Here is a 19,289-nt window from a genome sequence, read left to right as displayed (position 1 = left end):
GATCTGCTAGGCATCAAGTGCCATATTAAACATGTTCTTGCCACCAGCTTCTACAAAATTGATGTCTTTAATCAAGTCATGAATATAAATTTGATCAATGCTATTCTGTATGGATTAGGATCTAAGGATTTATGCATAAAAGTTATATATAAGAAGATATATCCTCACATATGCAGAGTCATGTTGGAGACATCCATGGGTTTCCTCATTTTCACACTTAGATTGCTAGGTTAGGTCAAAGCTAAATTCTAATTCCATATAGTTTTATGGAATAATCAGCCTTCTCTCTTTCCTAATCAGTTTCCAATTATTTAGCCCTTTTCCCCTAAAATCCACGGAGTAGAGTTAAGCACTATCTTCCCTCTAATTTCATAGCTTATTTGAAGGAGCTTTGTAGGGAATGGAGCAAGATGACAGAGTACCAAGCATGAAAAAGACTGGGTTCTTGAATCTTATTTGCCTCCTGCTAAATTATTTGGGGGATGCTGCAGTCACTATTATTCAAGAGTAAAGTGACACTGGAAAACAATGTATTTTTTCAAGGTAATCATTCAGATTTATTTTAAAAAGGAGAGGAGAGTTCTTCTTTGATTTTATAAGAACAAAGGCAACAGTCAGGCATGTCTTTGGCTAATTCATGCAATCCTAGAGTAAAATATAAGCCCAGGTTACTTTGATAGGATTTAAAGGAGTAAAACATACGTGAATACAATGATATTAGATCTGTGTAATTCTGAATAATAAAATAAAGATTAAGATGGTAATATTGGTCCCTCAAGTACTGGTATTTAAACTTTAAAAATCAATCAAGAGAGAAGATTAAGTGGTTTTTCTTTGGTACTAAAAATGTAAAGTTAAGACCAAATTGTTCTATTTTCACAGATTTAAGATACAAAGAATGATATTTAAAGACATTAAAATGGCTATTAAATTCTTTTCAGTTTGTAAAGAATTTCCTATGAAGTACACTTAGAAGAAATCCCTGAGTACATTAACTACTCTATTAGTATCTTCCTTCATAAACAAAAAGGAACAATTTAAAGTACTTAGCAAAAGCAGTATCTATGTATGACTCCCTCCAGAGTGCTTGTAAATTAGGCCACCAAATATTTAACAGGAGAAACAATACAGTCACAAAATTAAAATATGATATTTGAACACATTAACCATTCAAATCAAAAAACCAATTTCTTATGGTGTCTCTGTTTTGTTTTAGCCACTCGATATTGTTTTTCACTGTTTCCAGCACTTGCTGCCTCGGTTTTTCTCCTGCTCCAGCTTCTGGATATCTTTTGAAAAAGCTCTCCATCTATAAAAGAGAAGGAAATAATTAAGAAAGTAATTTTAAGCCCAATTATTCTTCAAGGATTTTCTTTACACTCTGGATTTATTTTCTTCTTCCCTGGACATTCAGTATCACTGAATAACATTGAGATACATTTTCTGGTGCATGATTTAGATTGAGCCCATCTCTCAGATTAGCAATCATTACCCATGGCTTTTGGACACCTGGCAGCATGTCACACAAAAAGGCCCTGATGTATTGGGGAAGGAGAGCAGCACACTGGTGGCTGGCATGCTCTTTCTGCTTCCTCAGGTTTCTCAATTTTCTGCACATTCCCCAAGGTGTTCCCTGGAAAATCTGGTCTGTGGAATGATGGCTTTGCTTAGCCTTTCATTCCAGGAGTCTGGAGTATTTTAATACGCGTTCAGTTCATTTATTGAGGGCTCATCAAAAAATCTCTGTTAAACTTGGTTCATTTTCCCTCTTCCCTCCAAAACCCTCCCCCAAACTCCACCATAGTAGTATTTGCTATTTATAAAAATAAGAATTATTTTGTTTCTTAATACAGAGGAATGTAACATTTCAGTATCTAATACAGGTACTGAAAATTCATACAATCTCTATTTGTGCAACATTAATGAACATTCCCTATCCCCCTGGGAATTGAGATGTTTGAAATCTGAAAGATTTGGGCTTAGTTTTGAAATTCCAAAACTATGAATTCAGAAAGGAATCAAATCTTGACCAGCTTATCCCAGGATTACATTTACCTGGAAAGGGGAGACATATTGTCCATGCTTTGGTAAACCAAATGGTCTCATGGAGCCTTCTAATCCTCCCAAGGCCTCACGTTTCTCAACTTTTAAACTTTATTTCTTGGTTGTTTGAATTTTTTTCAGTTTAGAAAAAACTAGGTGTACATTTAATTATATGTAAGAATTATTTCTTTTTTCTTGTCTTCTGGGATCTGAATAGAGAAAATATCACTTCTCCTTGAAAAAAAATTAATTCTGTTCCTTCCTTGACAAGTATAGAGGAATTTATCTTCATACCTGCCAGAGTTGTAGTTCAGTGTTGAATGGCTCTGCTATAGTGACAATCCGGCCAAGGTTTCTGTTGTTGAGTGTATATCTGAAGAGAAATTTAGGGGAGGAAAAGGGTATATAAGCGCCCAGAACTTTAAATATTTTCTCTAAATGCAGACATATCCTTTTTATTTTGGGAGTTTTTTAAAAAGTAATTTTCAAAGTACAGAAAGTACAAAACACAGTAAGTAAACATTTAATTTAAAATCCATTCAGGAGAAATTCTCAGCAAATTCTACACTTCTTTTTGTAGACATATCCACACCACTTACTCAGAGATGGTAGACTGCTTGTTACATTCCCCAAATCTGTTCTCCTTTTTTCCTGCACACATGAGAACCGCAGTCAAATGATATTTCTCAGCCTTCCTCATAGCTAGGTGCAGACAGGTGACCCAGTTCTCATCAGTGGAATATGAACAAAAGTGATATGTTCGGGGCTTCCCTGGTGGCGCAGTAGTTAAGAATCCGCCTGCCAATGCAGGGGACACGGGTTCGAGCCCTGGTCTGGGAAGATCCCACATGCTGCAGAGCAACTAAGCCCGTGCGCCACAACTACTGAGCCTGTGTGCCTAGAACCCGTGCTCCGCAACAAGAGAAGCCACCTCAATGAGAAGCCTGCACACCACAACAAAGAGTAGCCCCGCTCGCCACAACGAGAGAAAGCCCACGCACAGCAACGAAGACCCAATGCAGCCAAAAATAATAAATAAATTAATTAATTAAAAAAAAAGTGATATGTTCAACTTCCACCTCCTTGCTTAAGTAAAGGGAAATTGCTTGCCTTGGACTTTTTTTTTTTTCCCTCCCCTTTTTCCAGACTTCAACCACACAGATAGAATAAGGTCAGACTACCCTAACAACTTGGAATGCTCACTTCAGGAGACCAACCTGAGTGAGAAATAATTATTTATGTCCTTTAAGCTGCTGCATTTCTGTGTTTCTGTTACAGCAGAATAGCTCTATCACCTTTGTCCTAACTAATACTCTATGTGTCTTCCTGCAGGTACAGGAATTTGAATATAGGCTATTTATTCTGCTTTCAAGAAGCTTCATTAGCTGCTTGCATATTTGGGGTTATGATCTATATCAGCCTGCTAAGCAAAGACACTTGAAGCTGAGTGCAAAGATAGCACTTTAGAGATAATATTCTATTCCTATCTCTTTTGCATTTTCTCTCTTAAAGAGCAAGAATCAGAAATTTCCTTATAGACCAAAATACAAATCATTGTAATACAGGTAAAAATTTCATCCCAGTTAATCACAGTATAAGAAAAATAATCACAAGAATTATGTATAAACCTTGAACTGTTGGAATGTTGGGGAAAGATAAAGGAAAATATATCAATATATAAAGAGGTAAACAAATATTAGGAGAAATTTTACATTTAAAATTTATCACATAAGAGAAACAGAAATCGTGAAATAAAACGTAATAAAGTTTGTCACATACACATTACAAAATTTTATACTAAAGAAAAACTGCCATAAAATTAAAAGTAAAAATTTATTATTTTGTTTTAAAAAGGGCAAATATTTTCACTATAAAAAGAACCCTTACAGAGTGGTAATAGGGAGAAATATGCCAACATGAAATTAGCGAAGGAATGAATCAGCAGTTTTCAAAAGAAACGTAAAGAGAAAATGTACTAATGGAGACAGATGAAATGTTCTAATAATTATCCAGTTTCAGTATACTAGGTCCAGTGTTCACTCTTACCACAGACACCATTGAATTTAAATCCATTATGTCTTTCATCTTTCTTCCCTTAGAAATCTAAGGCAAGCAGTTTCCCTTTACTTAATGTCATCAGCCATTATCCAAAATGTAAGAATCTCAGTCATCTATGATCAACACTGTCCTTATAATGTGTGTAACTCCTTACCTCTGACTTAGCTGTCTAGAGCTGCCCAACCTCTCAAACCCGCCACCTGGCCCTCTGGAACTGCCCCTTTACAGGGAATACTACTTATTTGGAGATTGTTTATTTTCCCACATCCTCCATAGCACCAGGTCAGAAAGGGAATTGGTGTGGTCATGCTCCCCATTGTGGATTCCAAACCATTATTCCTCCACTCTCTCTTTTAGAACATCTGTTCCTTCAGGTTATTCCCCTTCATCTCATTTATGATACACTTTGGCACCTGACTCCTATCATCCTTTCTACTTCAGGCCATGATTTCAAGGTCCACATGGATGAAGATATAACAGCTTAGCGTCTTAGTTTCTTGACCTCCTCATTTCCAATGGTATTTTCTCCACTCTACTCCAGCCAATTCCCATCATCATACCTTGTGATTATCCATAGGTACTCTGACTCTAAAATTATTAATTTATGCATGCTCCATGACATAATTTACCATTCACTTTCCACTATGACCATTCTTTGACTTTATCTGGATTTCTGACCCATTGACCATCCCTACCCCTACTTTCTTCTGGATCATCAGCTCTTCCTTTGCTTTCACTTGTTTCCTTATATAGTTTAGATTCCATGGTCTACCATTTTCAGTAACATTTTTGCTTAAGCCCTAAGCTCCCTTATATTTCAATAATTTGAGTCTGGCAAAACTCCAGCTTTGGGTGAAATTAACTGCTCATTTCCTTTGTTTGTACCACGTGGACACATTCTGTCAAGGCAGGTCACCCAACTTTCCCCATATTGTTTCACTGTAAATTCATGGCTGTCAATCTTAAATGGGCCCTTCACATTGACAATCCTGCATTATCCTGGTCAACTCATTCTCTTCCTCTTTGAATTGCCTTTTGCAAATGTTTTCACTCTCTTAAAACCTCCAAACACTCTCCCTCTTCCCTTCCTCCTCAGATGATCTTGTCATCTAATTCACAGAGAAAATACATAGTAACCTCTACATCTTTTAGCTTACAAACATATAAATATACCTGTTTTCCTTCTATCATCTGTGCTTTGGTTCCTATTTCTCCCTCACTTTCTCAAAAACATTAATTTTTAAAAAATCTTTTTCCTGTCTTACATATTAAATCTCTCACTCTTCCCTGGATCTGTCTCATCAGCTTTTAAGTATATTAAACATATTAAAATATCTTCCATATAAAAAAAGGGAAAATCCTCTCCCTTGATCTAGCATCGCTCTCTTAATATCTTCTCTCACCTCCCCATTCATAGACAAACTTTTCAAGAGGCTTCTCTACATTTCTTGCTTCCATTGTCTTACTACTGACTGATATATTGATTTGCTTCCATTTGAGTTTTGCCCCCACCACTCCAGTGAGAAACTCTTTCTGAGTTACCAATAAGTTTAATGAGCATTTTTATTCTTTGATTTATTCAAACCTTAAGCAGCATTTCGCAAGGGACTCTTAACTTCCTTGAAACAATCTCCGCTTTAACATCTCAAAGGAGACTCAAAAGGCAGATAGATATATATAGATAAATAAAGATATAGATATAGATAGATAGATATATCTGAGCTCATGGTTCTTCTGCAAACCTTATCTTTTCTGCAAATCTAGACCTTTTATTCTTGTCACCTCACTTGCCTCCCATTTCTAATCTGCCAAATTCTAAATGTTGTTCTTATCTTTTCATCTTCACCATTACATCCATAGTACAGTCTCTCACTATCTTTTCCTGCGACTACTCCAATAGCTCTATAATTGCTTTCCCCAAATTTGCTCTGGCCTGTGCTTTACTTTACCACCAGAGCTAGCTTTTCAAAGTAAAATTGATCATTTTACTTTCTTACTTAAAACCCTGTAGTGACCTTATCATTGCTCTTAGAACAAAAGCCCAAATCTTAATGTGACCCTGAAAAACTTAGCCCTTATCTTTCCTCTTTTCTGATAGTAGGCATTCAGCCAGGAAAGCTTTGCCTCCTGTTCATATAATTCACTCCTGTCCTTCCTTCAGAATTCAGCTCAATCATCACTCCCTTAGGAAAGCCCTTAACCTGCAACTTCTCTTGACTTGGTCAGTTTCCCCATTACACTCTTTCAGTGTGCCCTGAACCTCTTCTATTTGTAGTTATTACAGTTTTAACTGTACTACATGTATTTGTGTGATTCTTTACTTAATATTGATCTTCATTATTAGACTCTAAGCTCCATGAGAACAGAGAACCAGATCTGTTTCTCCTTGTATACTGTTGTACCTTGAGTACCAAGCACTGTGCCTAGCACATAGTAGATGCTCCACAATATTTACAGGATGAAAGAATTATAATTTAAAATGAGATATCAGTTTTCATGTACTCAGTTAGCAAGAATATTTTTAAATGACAGCACTGAGTATTGGCAAGGGTTGGAAAAATAGGCAAAGTTAATAGTAAATTTTGTTGTGGATGACAGTTTTGCAGCATTCATCAGAAACTCTAAAAATGAACACATCCTTTTACACAGATATATTACTTCTACTGTTATTTTTATCCCAAGGAAATTCTCAAGGATGTTCAAAGAGAACAGAGGTTCAGTTTCAAAGATGTTCATCAATACATCATTTATACAGTGGAAAGTTTGGAACAATTTTATTATCCAACAGATGGAGATTGGCTAAGTAAACTAAGATGTATCTACACATTGAAATATGACTGAGAATTTAAAATAACATCGAAGAAGCATACTTAAAGACATGAAAAGATATCCACAATATAGGATAATGTAAGAAAAAGCAGGTTATAAAACAATGTCTAATATAATTCCATTTCTGTAAATAAATAAACAGCCATAGAAAAATGACTAAAGGAAAAACAGCAGTGTGACAACAGAGGTTATTTTTAGGTGGTGGGATTATGGGTGATTTTTGTATCCTTATTTTTGCTTATCTGCATTTTGTGCAAAACAATACACACCTATTTTATAATAAGAAAATTGAGATTTTAAAAAAGGAAATCACACTAAGTTCCTGTAATGATATTTTACAGATTCAAAGAAAGTCTGTTATTACAGGTAAGAAAACAGTTTTTCCAGTGACTTTTTATAATTTCTATAATATTCCTCTTCTGTTTTGTTCTTTGTGACTAAAAATTGAAGAATATATTTAGAAACTAGCAATGAATAGATTGAATAAAAACTGCAACTACCTGTGTAAGTATCAGAAATATAAAAACAAAATATGCTCATTCCAAGAAACCATCATATGAAGTGTACCATTTAAGGGGAAATATGCTGTATATTAATCATATTGATTACTTTTAAAACTAAAATAAGGATTTAATTATATCTTAAATATTTTGAAAAATAATTATGTAAAAATAATCTTCTTGGATTTAATATTTACGTAAGTACTATTATGTTATCCAGAAGAAATTGTTTTGATGCACTTAAAACTTTTAGTTAAGTGCTTATTAAATTATTTTGTTTATGAGGTACTGTTTAAATGACTTCAGTCATGTCCCATTGACTTAATTTTTCATTCATAGTCATAAATTAAAATCAAACTTCATCACACCACACTATATTGGCATATTGAGTTCATTCAACTTCATAGTTTCATGTAAGAGTTTAGTAGAATAAACAAAAGCAAATAATAATTTCTGAAGTATCTTTGGAACTTTGTGGTTAAGTCTCAAACTGGAAAGCACATTAGTGGTGGGGCCATCAGCTGTCATAAAAATCACATAACAAGCTTTATAAAAAAGCAGCTTATTTATTTTAAGATGACAATAAATTGTTCAGAAAGGCAATAAAACCACACATTCTGAAGTCTGGAAAACATTTAAGAGTTTGAAAATATTTGGCTAACGCTTGGCTCATTTCTGTTTAATTTGTCTTATCCAATTTTAATGGAGAAATTATATTTTTTTCAAACTAACCATAATTAATATTGGGCTTTTTCGTATCTGACATGTGGATATTATATAATTTTATGTTTTAGGCTATTTGAAATGATATGTCATGAGAATTAGATCATTAGACTATGAAGAAATATTAAAAGCCTTGGGAGAGGGTTTTGGAACTAGCACTGCAAATAGTTCATCAATTTGTTCTTCCTGAAAATTTCAACATTAGGTCTAATAGATTTATTTTAAGGCCAACTGTTTATGACTTTATGGCAATGTAACACCTGTTCTTTTTCCTATTTCTTAATTCTTAAGAGGTATAACAGTGAACTAATTTTTAAAAATGAAATATGCATTATTTGAAATAACTCACATGACAGCAATTCAAATAAGCCTTGAGAAATATTCTGTTTAATAAACAATAAGGAACTGCCCACTTTATTATGCAAAATAGAATATTATTTACTTATATTTTCACAATAATTTAATAGTAAGCATTGTTCTTCATCTACATAGGTTTCTTACAGCATGTACCAGAAAAAAAAGTTGCGTAGTCTTTTTGATTAAAACAAAATACACAGTACATGTCATTAGGCATATATCTTTCAAAATGGAAAGTACTGCCTTGCATAATATGAACTATTACCTCCAGATAACATGTTCTCAATAGGTAGATTTATTAATTCTGAAACAAATAGTTTATTGAAACAATTATAAACAGATGAACAGAGCATCATATATACACCACACACACACATACACAAGCATGCCAATCAATCTTCATAGAAATGGATGAGCAGTTACATTCAATCGTTGCAAGAACACAAAAGGCAAAAATTTATCACAAGTAAGCAAAAGCAATGTAGGGTATCTTTGTTGAGAGCTAGAGATATAATTTGGATCTCAGAAGGATAAGAAATGTGAATGAACATAATGGCACACTGGTTAATTGTAGGGTAGAAGAGTATAGAAATAAAAGTTATCTTTGCAGTTAGTATTTCTGATAAGGTGGTCATTATGCACTAGGCAGTGCTGAAGGGAAGACAGGAGAGATTAGGAGGAGATGACAGAGGCCATTTCTTGGTATGGGGATTACAGATGGTATAGTTCTTTGGTCAGTGTTTACATATTTGTTTGGGACATATAATCTATATTTTATACTCTGTCAAGGAAGTATCTTTTTAATGGAAATAAGCATTAAATTTAGAGGATCAAGACCAAGAGTGGCAACATTTCTTCCATATGAGGCTGAAGAAATAAGAAATTTAGGAAAGCATCTCTTTAGCTCATTTGCTTATCTCTTGTCCTTGCTACTTATTTTAAAACTGCTATTGCCCGGGAAATATAGTTTGCTTTTAAGAAGGGAGGAATTGGGAGATTGAGATTGACATATATACACTATTGATGCTATGTATAAAATAGACAACTAATGAGAACATACTGTATAGCACAGGGAACTCTACTTAATGCACTGTGGTGACCTAAATGGAAAGGAAATCCAAAAAAAAAGGGGATATATGTATATGTATAGCTGATTCACTTTGCTGTACAGTAGAAACTAATACAACATTGTAAAACAACTATACTCCAATAAAAATTAATTAAAAAAAAAAAAAGAAATTTTCGAAATCCCTAAAGTTTAATTATGTGGTTAAGGGTGGCAGAAGTTATCCATATGAACTCAGTAAGATGTAGGGCTCTAATGGGAACCCAGGTCCAGGAATTATCATTTCGTTTTCATTAAAAATTAATTGAGAACTAAATATGTGCCTGGCGTTATGCTAGGTGCTAGCACAATAGGCAGAATTAACTTGTTTTAACCAAACTAAAAATAATGCTTAGTCATCTTTGCAGATTTCAAAATTCTATTGATCAGTTGGAAACACTACTTTCCAGAAAAGGAATTATGCTTAAAATTAACTAGTATATTGCTTCCCTGGAAGGAAAATACCATGATCCTTACCTCTGATAATATGCCATTTCAGATATTGTATAGATGTCAGAGAAAGCACAGAAAAGAGAAAAAAAAAGAACTTGTAGATGGTATCAGACAAAGAGAACAGTAAACCATTATCTGATCATCCCACCTGTTGACTAGATATTCCCAGTTGAGCTGTATCCAATTCCAGGCCATAGTCTTCCCATAGCTATTATATGAGATGTATCGAATGACTGTAAACACATCCTGAGTTTTAATAAGATTTGAGTCCTTGAGCAAATCCAGATATCTAAGAGAAGCCAAACAGAAACACAATTCAAAATGAACTTTTGGTGTTCACCCTTAGCTAAATTCCAATAGAACATTGCTTTCATTACAGTAATTCAATTCTTGAGTCACCAATTGGCAAAGTCAATTAAGTAAGACAAATGATAAAACACAATTTAATATTTTCTAAAATATTTAACTGTTTTTAAAGAACAACCTATAGTTTTGAGGACTAGTGAAATGTAAACTTTAGGAACATTTAAATTATTTTGGAGGTACTAAAAACAACCACAATTTCAACTATTAATTAAAAAAGTAATTGTATTTATTTAATAGAAGCACTTCATCCACTTTACCTGGTTATTCCATTATACTAAAAAAAAAAAAAACCAGTAAATTAAAGGAAAGTACTTATATTATTATCTTATACGGGATTACAGTTAAGTCTTATTTGCTCTTCCCTAGATTGTAAAAAACAACTTTCTAATGTAACCTGTATGGTTGGATTAGTTGGCTATAATTATGGTATAATGCAAATAAGTGCAAGATAAATTAAGTGACCAAATGAATAGATTTTTATTAAATTTATGCCTTGGCTGTACCCAGAGGGAATATCTGAACATGCTCTGGTAAACTTCCAGAAACTGCACTGGTGTGGTGGGCTCCTGAATTTTGTACAATTTATCTCTTATCCTCTAGTTCACAAGAGTCTTAGTGAGACATCTAAGTACTTGCTAATTTTCTCATCATATACAATTAGCACAATGCCATCAAAGTAATGAATCAATATAATGTTTTGTGGAATGTCAAGATGATCAAGTTCTTGATAGACTATCTTAGGGCAGAGAGAAGGAGAATTCACATATAGCCCTAAGGTGAGATGGTGAAAGTGTATTGTTAGCCCTGCTAAGTAAAAGCAAACTGCTTCTGGTAGTCCTTACAGATTGGTTATTGCATTGTGATTTACTATTTATATTCTGCCTCTCCCAGGAACCTATAAGTTTCTCAAGGATAGATTTCATTCTTGTTCATTTTTATTCCCACAATCTATATACCTGTACATATAAAGGACATCTTAAGTATTGTTTAAATGAATGAAGTAAATAACTCAGAAACCATAACTAAGCAAAAAATAAAAAAGGCAGAAGCTAGTTGATTTGGGACATAGATGTGGAGTGGGAGAACATTCATAGATGGGCTTCAAGCAGTCTTTGTACCTTCTGAGTGGAATGCAAATACCTTTTGGGTGTGTGTCTATGCATGTTGTGGCAGACACTCCTCTGCTGACAGAGATCAGTTTTGTTCTGGGCTTGGGTCAAAGTATCCTTGATCCTAGGGAAGGTAAACTACTACCCCATCCTCAGAGTATCATGATTGGCCCAAATCAGTCAAAGGAATTCAAGTTCATCCTAGTCAGCAAATGATCAAATAGTAGATCCAGAGTATAACCCAGAATGATCAAGGGTACCTAGTTCTGGATTATGAGGGGAAGTGGAGATAACTGACCTCTTATCATAAAAGACAGAGCCTTGTGAGGAGGAGCTCTTTTGCTCCTGTCCTTCTTCCATTGAACGTATTTGTGTGAAGGCAAAATGCTTGGAGCTCTGGAAGTCATAAGACAGCCAACATGTAGAGGATGGCAGAAAAGAAAGGGAAAGAGCCTAGGTCTTGGATAAAAATGTGGAACCACTGTACACAACTGGAAACTACCTACCTCCAGAATTTTTTTATATGAGATTACGTCTTTATTTTTTAAGCAACTCTTACAGGGATATTTGGCTTCTTGCCAGGAAAATAATTATTTAATAGATTTTCTTGGAAACATATCATCCATAATTAGCATCTTAAAGAGACTGTGACATATAAATTATCAAGTACCATTCACGTAATTTTTTCAAAAGTCCCAGCTTACCTTGACAAAACAGTAACATTCTTCACTGATGCTAATCCATACAATAGCTTTTCTTTTTCTTGAGCTAATGGAGTTTTCTGGTACCGCTGAAGAGTGTGGTTCCATGAGGTCTCATTGCCAGAGTTCTGCATTCCATACCGGTATACCAGAAGCCTGAGATTTACAGGAAGACTAGAAGAAGACACAGCGTTTCAGAGATTTTAATTCCTCATTTCTCAGTTTAAAGTCTTCCGGGAATGAAAACACGGTGAACAGTCACCTTACAGTCCCAGTTAGCCACTCCTGAAATAGCTGGGAAGCGTTGTTCAAGGCATCGCTGTCTCCCGTCTTGCATGCGAGCCCTAATACAGAGGCACGGAGTAATCTAAGAAAAGAAACACACACAGAGCTGGGGCCTGGACCACTTTTCAGCATGTCTTAACATACACAAATGAATATTAAACGAACATTAATTTTTAAAAAGGTAAAAAATAACTTTGTGAGGTGGTCTCCGGTATCTTTCCATCCCAGAGAATCTGCAATGGGCTTCACTTGATCTCGGAAGTATTTCTGAAATAAAAGCACCATGCACAGTGAGTAATAATTTACTATTTAGCAACAGTCTCCCGTTTATTATAATCTGCAGTTCCCTGTGGTAATCTTTTCCCCTACTAGCTCAGAGAACTTTGGGCCTGTCCTAGGAAAGGGATGTATTAAAGTTTTTATAACATTGCAATTTTACTTCAGTCCCGATCATAAGAACATCCTGGATCACTCTCTAATGTTTTATAGAACTTTGGGTAAGCCCCTTTTAACCTCCACTTCTTAGTTAACATTTGTAATAAATAGAATAACACCTGACATACTTACCGCCCTAAGGAAGATTGCTCAAGTATCGATGAAATGATAACTAATATTTGTATATTGGCTTAGGATTTAAAAATGATATTTATATTATGTGATTCTCACTATTCCATTACCATAGGCAGCCAATTGCTGACATTCCTATTGTACAAAGGAAACAAAGACTCACAAATATGAAAACATTTGTCCAAGTTCTTTCATAAAGAAAGTGGAAGAGCTAGAGATTGGAATCCAGAATTTGTTTAAAATTACAAGTGTCCTGTGAAAGTGTTGCAGAAATCACAAAGCCAAGAAAAGCATTTAGAATGACTATCTTATAATAAAATCTCAATGTGTAAATAATAGCAGTAAGAATAAGGAAAAATGATGTCATATTTTGATGAGAATAGATTCATTTTAACATAGATAAATCCATTAAAAATAGGATCTAGTTTGTATCTATGGTTTAAAATGTTGTTTATTTTAAATAAAATATTAACTATTGTATTCCTTCTAACACTAAAATACACCTTTAAGTGGTGTACTGAACCAGAAATACTGATACATTTCAAGTTGAAAAAACAAATAGCATCTCTTTGATTTGATTAGTCAAGTCATTATAATTTCCTTTGATTTCACTTGGCAGGCAAGATATGCTTTTGTGTTTCCCAGGAGCTCCTTCTCTCAGAAATCTTCCTATTCTGCTAATGGCTAAACATCTCCTTTCATAAGATATAGCATTAATATTACCTCAATCATAGGGTATAGCTCTTTATCATCTTCAAACATGCTAATAATATAGGTTACAGCTGAAATGACTCTCTGCCATGGTAAATATTCCTCTTCCATTTTGAGATACTTGGTCAAGTTCAGAGCCTCCTTATAATTTAGAAGTTGAGCTCTAAGAAAGAAAAAAAAAGCCCACAGTAAATTAAAAACCATAGACTAGTTTCCTTCGACTGAAAGTACTAATATGGGGATCATAGACTTCAATGTTAATGAGAACCCTTCCATTAAACAATTAAGAAAATGCATTACTGTTAAGGCCCAATCAAAGAGGTTTGTTCACAATGATGTATTACTGCTTTCATATGTTCAGTAATAAAGCGGAAGACAGAACATTAAGGTGTGCATTTGAAAAATTGCTATGGCAGAATTTTAGATAAAACAAAAGCCATTTAGCTATACAGTTAATATTGACAAATAGAAACTTTTAAATTTTAGGTTCACGAGCTCATTGTAGTATACAAATGCACCTTTATAAGTGTATTGTATTGAACTTTTTTACATTTGATATGAATAGGAAATATCACAGTACTCAAGAATCATGAATGTTTAAAACATTCCAATTGAACTTATATTTCCCATAAAAACATCTCCCTTTTTATACATTTCCCAATAATATTGATAAATAAAAATAGATTTTGTTTCTCAAATAAATGTGAAGTTACCATCGACATTTCAAAGTTTAAAGAGTTCAGTTTCTTCCTCCTTAGAAAAGATTTTAGAACCTTTTGAAATAATGTTCTCAGAAATCTGTTATGCCTCAAATTTCAGCCTAGGTTTTAGAAAGAATCTTAGATGGGAATTCTGTCTTTCCAAATTACATTTTGAAAGTTAAAATTAAAGAATAAACTTTAAATTATTGAGAAAGTAATACTGATGCATTGAGTGCTAGTGTATTTGAGGTCATTTTTTGTGACTGGCAAATAATATAAACATATCTTGATTTCTCCCCTGAGAGTTGATAAAAAGATAAACTGGTATTGGAGAGCTAGATAAGAATAAACACCTTTGGTATCATATGATTTGTACTAATGTGATATGATACAGAGTTTGTTTTCAGTTCAGAGAGCTGATTTCTCCTATTTTCTCAGTTCCTGATCTTATTTAGAAGAATTTATATTTTGGAGCATTCAGCCTGCCTTAATAAAAGTATAAATAATATTGAGAAATGGAGTGTTTTATTGAGAATGTTTGTTGAGTAAAAAAAAATTGTAGAATTTTATGTTGACGTTTGAAACTTGAGAATTTTCTAATTTTAATGATTCTCTATTTTCCTGGGTGGATAGCGCAACAGTCAGTTGTGCAACAGTCCAGTCAGTATTTTCTTAGACTACTTAGGAAGAATAATTGTTGCTCTGAGGATCAAATTGACGAAAAGGCTAATGAAAGTTCAGGGAGAATGACAGGTAATTTGGTTAGAAACCTAGTGGGCTGCACATTTATAGTAGGTGAAAAGATTAGAAGGAATGGGTCTTGGTTACAAAGGCCAAAAGAATTGGCTAAATTAGCATAAGTAGAAGTAAGGAAGTAATCCAATGATCCAAAGGTTAGAGGCCCTGATGAAATACTATATATTTAACTGCTGAAGAAATCAATATCCTATCCTAGTGCCTTGTTTTTTCAGCATACTTGATAGCTATGCAGTTGTTCCACTTTGGTATCACTTGTTTAAGTTTGAGTCACATGGTCAGAACACTGGACTGAGAGTGAATTTTTTGCTGGTTATTATAGAGATAATATTTCGAGAATTAAGTTGATGCACTTTTCATTTCCCACAAATCATGTTACTCTGTGGTATTTGATACTTCCGAGGAAGAGCAGTATCATTTAGAATCATGATTCTCAAGTTTGCGCATGTATCAGTAACACCTGGAAGGTTTGTTAATCACATACCCTTGGGCCCTATCCCTAGAATTTCTGAGTCAGCAGGTCTGGAGTAGGGCCTAAGAAATTGCATTTCTCACAAGTTCCTAGGCAATGCTGATACTACTGGGACGACGAGTGAAGAATCTGTTTTTAGAACAAAGACATGTATAGTGCCCTTCCCTCCCAGACCCCCTTACAGTGCTGTGTTGGCTCATAGCTGCACCTTCCTCAGAGAATAGCCCTTGACCAAATACATCCATCTCGCTTAAAAGGTTATGCTACCCCCACCCCTGGCCATTAATTGTCTCTGATTCAGGAATGCAACAGGCCAGCCTGCTTCCTTCAAGTTGGATCCACTCTGTAGTACAATTCATGGATACAGCTTCCTACTGGAATCTGGCAAAGCTAGACTCCAGCTGAGACCATATTGTTGCTCAGCCTTTTTCCCTGCCCCATCCTGCTTCTCGCACTCCCTATCTCACGAGAGTACTCTCTCAATAAACCACCTATTCCTATTCAGGAACCTCCATTTCAGACTCTGCTTTGAGGGAACTCAACCTAAGACAGCATTTTTACTCAGCTTTGAGTCTCAAACTCTGTTAAATCTGTAGACCAGCAGCAGCTCTGAAAGCCAGACTTGGTTGAGAATTTTCCTTGTTCAAAAATCTTCCATTTATAGTAAGAGTCCAACCTGAGGAACTTAAATCCTAGAATTGTCCTATAATCTATAGTGTGGAGAGGATGGAGGCTGTAACTTAAAGTTCTCACAAAATGCTGTAAAGAAGAAGAAGAAAACAAAGAGGTCTTTTGAGGGAATTCTTGCTCTCCTGTCTTGGACTGAGGTACCCAGAAGATTGGGGAATCTGGAACAAAAGGTTTGTTTTTGCTTCCTCCGGTGTGACCTGGAAAGACTGCACAGTCCTTCTCCAAGAAGCTCAAATTAAACATAGTGTCTTATCAAACATGGCTTTTGAATGGGACATTAGACATGGTTGAGAGAGGTGGTTAGGTGGATAGAACTGACCCCATGGTCTCTCGTTCTTCAGCAGAGCCTTCAGATGGTGTGGAGACTTTTGAAAACTTCCCATGTGTCTGGTCTCTCGCTGTTAACTTACTAATTAAATTCAGATTTCTGGCTTAAAACAGTCTCTTTGCAATCAGCTGGACCCTTTTGGAGTCTTTCCGCATTCCCCTACTTCTCCCTTCTTTAAAAGGCAGTCCTCGATAGGGTGGGAAAAGTTGCTTATCTAGTTGTGTGTTGTGGTCTGGTCAGCTCTGTTAGCACCTGTAAAATGGTAAATCTGGTGTACCTAGAGGTCTGTAATCTCGGCGTGGCTGATGTTCACCTCGTGGTCTTTATTTGCTAACCTGGCCCTCACCTTGGATATCATTGGAGCCACTACACCTTGAAGCCTGACTGAAAGTCTGTTTGGATCATTAGCTTAGGGGGCCTTTGAAGCCATCCTTTTTGCCATTCTTCCCTTGCCTGGGAACTCCTGCTCCCTCCCATGTGCCTGCTAGCCAGCACTCTCTGCTTTCCCCTGTGCTGTTCCTCGCCCACTCTCTTTGGCACACGGTGGGCTGCAGAGTGCCATATAAGCTACTGAAAAGGTAAAAAATCTGTAACAGGTAGACAAAAAAAGGATTTTTTCTGTCTCAGTTTTGGCAAGGCCTCCAAACCAAGCCCCTTAACTTACACTCCAAAGTAAGACGCAGACCCATCAAATCAGGACCGACATGGTTAGGAACAGGTTTTTGTGACCCTTAGCTGATAGCCCACAACCAGCCTGCGAAAGAAATTGGAGCGGCCAAGGGGGAGAGGGAGACATTTTAGAAGAGGGCTTTTGGAGGATTCTGTCAGTGTACTGTGAAGGCTGTCCTCCCACAGGAGACAGGAGGGTGTAGGATGCTTTTCCCCTCACATGAAGCCTAGAAAAGGGGCTTTAGTGGAACCACTTGAAGAGTTTTATCTGTGTGCCCTGGAGCTTGGGGGCACAGTGGTCTGGTGTCTGATACCCCAAGAAATCTAAAGGATGAGAGACTGTGTTTGCTACTGCTCTGACATCAGAGTGAAGAGATAGGACTGCATGAGGTTGCCCATCCTTCCAGACTTTGTCAGGGGAAAGGGTATAGGAATACGTCCTATAGACCGGATGTGGTTCAGAGGTTTTCACTTCCTCACCTCAAGGCACTGCAGGAGGAAGACCCTTGGCCATGGAATGTGTGTGGATGGTGCATATTCCACGAAAGCACCACACAAGGAAAAGGATCAGTGTTAAACATCTACAAAGTTCAGAGAGGACCAAAAGCAGACAGCATGTCGGGATCTTTCTTCCCTTCATCTGCCCTCCTTCTGCTCTCCTTGCCTTAACACTCTGGAGGAATCAGAGGCAGCATGGTGAGAAGTAGAAGTCCCATGCAGCAAAACGGAGAGGAAATCAAGCGCTTTGTTCCCATTGCAGGGGGCTGGCCTGAAACTAGCCTGAGCTGGGGGCTGGGAGGAACTTTAAATGAAGTTGAACTTTTGAGGGTTTTACTGGGCAGGGCATATAGTTGGAGTCTGTTGTGGGGACTCAGAAGTGACTGGGTGAATTTTTACTCCTTATCTTCAACAAATGTGCCCAGCTGGATATTCCATCCAGGGCAGTAAGAGTACTAGCTCCTCAAATCTGGGGGCAGGGGTATCAAGAATATTTTTGTTTTTAGATCCGCCCTTTTAGTCTTGCTGATGAAACAATAGTTCCATTTCTTTTTGAATACCAGAGTAGAACTGTGTAAATTCTGATCCAGCCACATGCACTTACCTATCTAACTACACATTTCTGCTTTTCTCCAAATTTTCAGAGTGATCTGGACCTGACTAACCAACACAGGTGGGGTCTGTTTCTCTTTGAGTCCCTTTTACCTCATGCATTACAGAAGGAAATTGGGTGATAACTCAATAGCTCAGGCAATATTTCAGGTGATGGCTAAGGTATTTTCTGCATTGGTTGCTGTGTGATTCTACACGTTTCTTGGCTTTCAAATTTGTTTCACTTTCTACCTTTCTGAAGCTCTTCAAAATTTTATGGGCTATGGCCAAGGAGCTGAGCAAATGCGAGAAAGTCGTCCAATTGTGTGAGTTATCTGCTTTGTACACAGTTCCTCAGAGAAAGCTCTTCAAGAGGCTTTCACTTCTTAAAGCAAAAGAACTGTCTGCATTGTGTTGGGATGGAAATTAAACTATAAGGTTATTACAGCTCTGTGTAATTTCTAACAGCCAAGATTCTAAGCTTTGGAAAAGATCACAATGTATTCACAGGAGAGTTTTCCTGAAAAAAAAAAGCCTAAATGGTCCTATTATGTTTTAAAATGTTTATTTTTTTAATTTTTTGGCCGCACCACATAGCTTTCGGGCTCTTAGTTCCTCGGCCAGGGATTGAACCCGTGCCCTCCACAGTGAAAGCGCAGAGTCCTAATTACTGGACCTCCAGGGAATTCCCTAAAATGTTGATCATTTTCTTTCACCACTTAATTTCCCCAGTCTACACATACCAGGTACAGAGTAGGTGCTCAATAAATATTTATT

General features: G+C 36.1%; 1 protein-coding gene across 1 annotated transcript in view; it reads right to left on the bottom strand.

The window, feature by feature from the left end:
- Window positions 1-531: 531 nt before the first annotated feature.
- The window catches only part of ENPEP (glutamyl aminopeptidase), a 106,244-nt gene continuing 87,486 nt past the window's right edge, over window positions 532-19,289 (bottom strand). Inside the window, exons 14-20 of the mRNA XM_007191041.2 lie at window positions 13,820-13,970; window positions 12,723-12,796; window positions 12,507-12,611; window positions 12,248-12,418; window positions 10,217-10,357; window positions 2,338-2,416; window positions 532-1,309 (exon numbers count right to left, since the gene is read on the bottom strand). Of these exons, the coding sequence (XP_007191103.1) occupies window positions 1,163-1,309; window positions 2,338-2,416; window positions 10,217-10,357; window positions 12,248-12,418; window positions 12,507-12,611; window positions 12,723-12,796; window positions 13,820-13,970 (868 nt within the window). The 3' untranslated portion in view covers window positions 532-1,162. The remainder of the gene's footprint in view (window positions 1,310-2,337; window positions 2,417-10,216; window positions 10,358-12,247; window positions 12,419-12,506; window positions 12,612-12,722; window positions 12,797-13,819; window positions 13,971-19,289) is intronic.

Source organism: Balaenoptera acutorostrata, chromosome 5, assembly GCF_949987535.1.
Source record: "Balaenoptera acutorostrata chromosome 5, mBalAcu1.1, whole genome shotgun sequence".
Classification (NCBI taxonomy): domain Eukaryota; kingdom Metazoa; phylum Chordata; class Mammalia; order Artiodactyla; family Balaenopteridae; genus Balaenoptera; species Balaenoptera acutorostrata.
The sequence above is the reverse complement of the archived record's forward strand: the minus strand, read 5'-3'. Positions and strand labels throughout refer to the sequence as shown.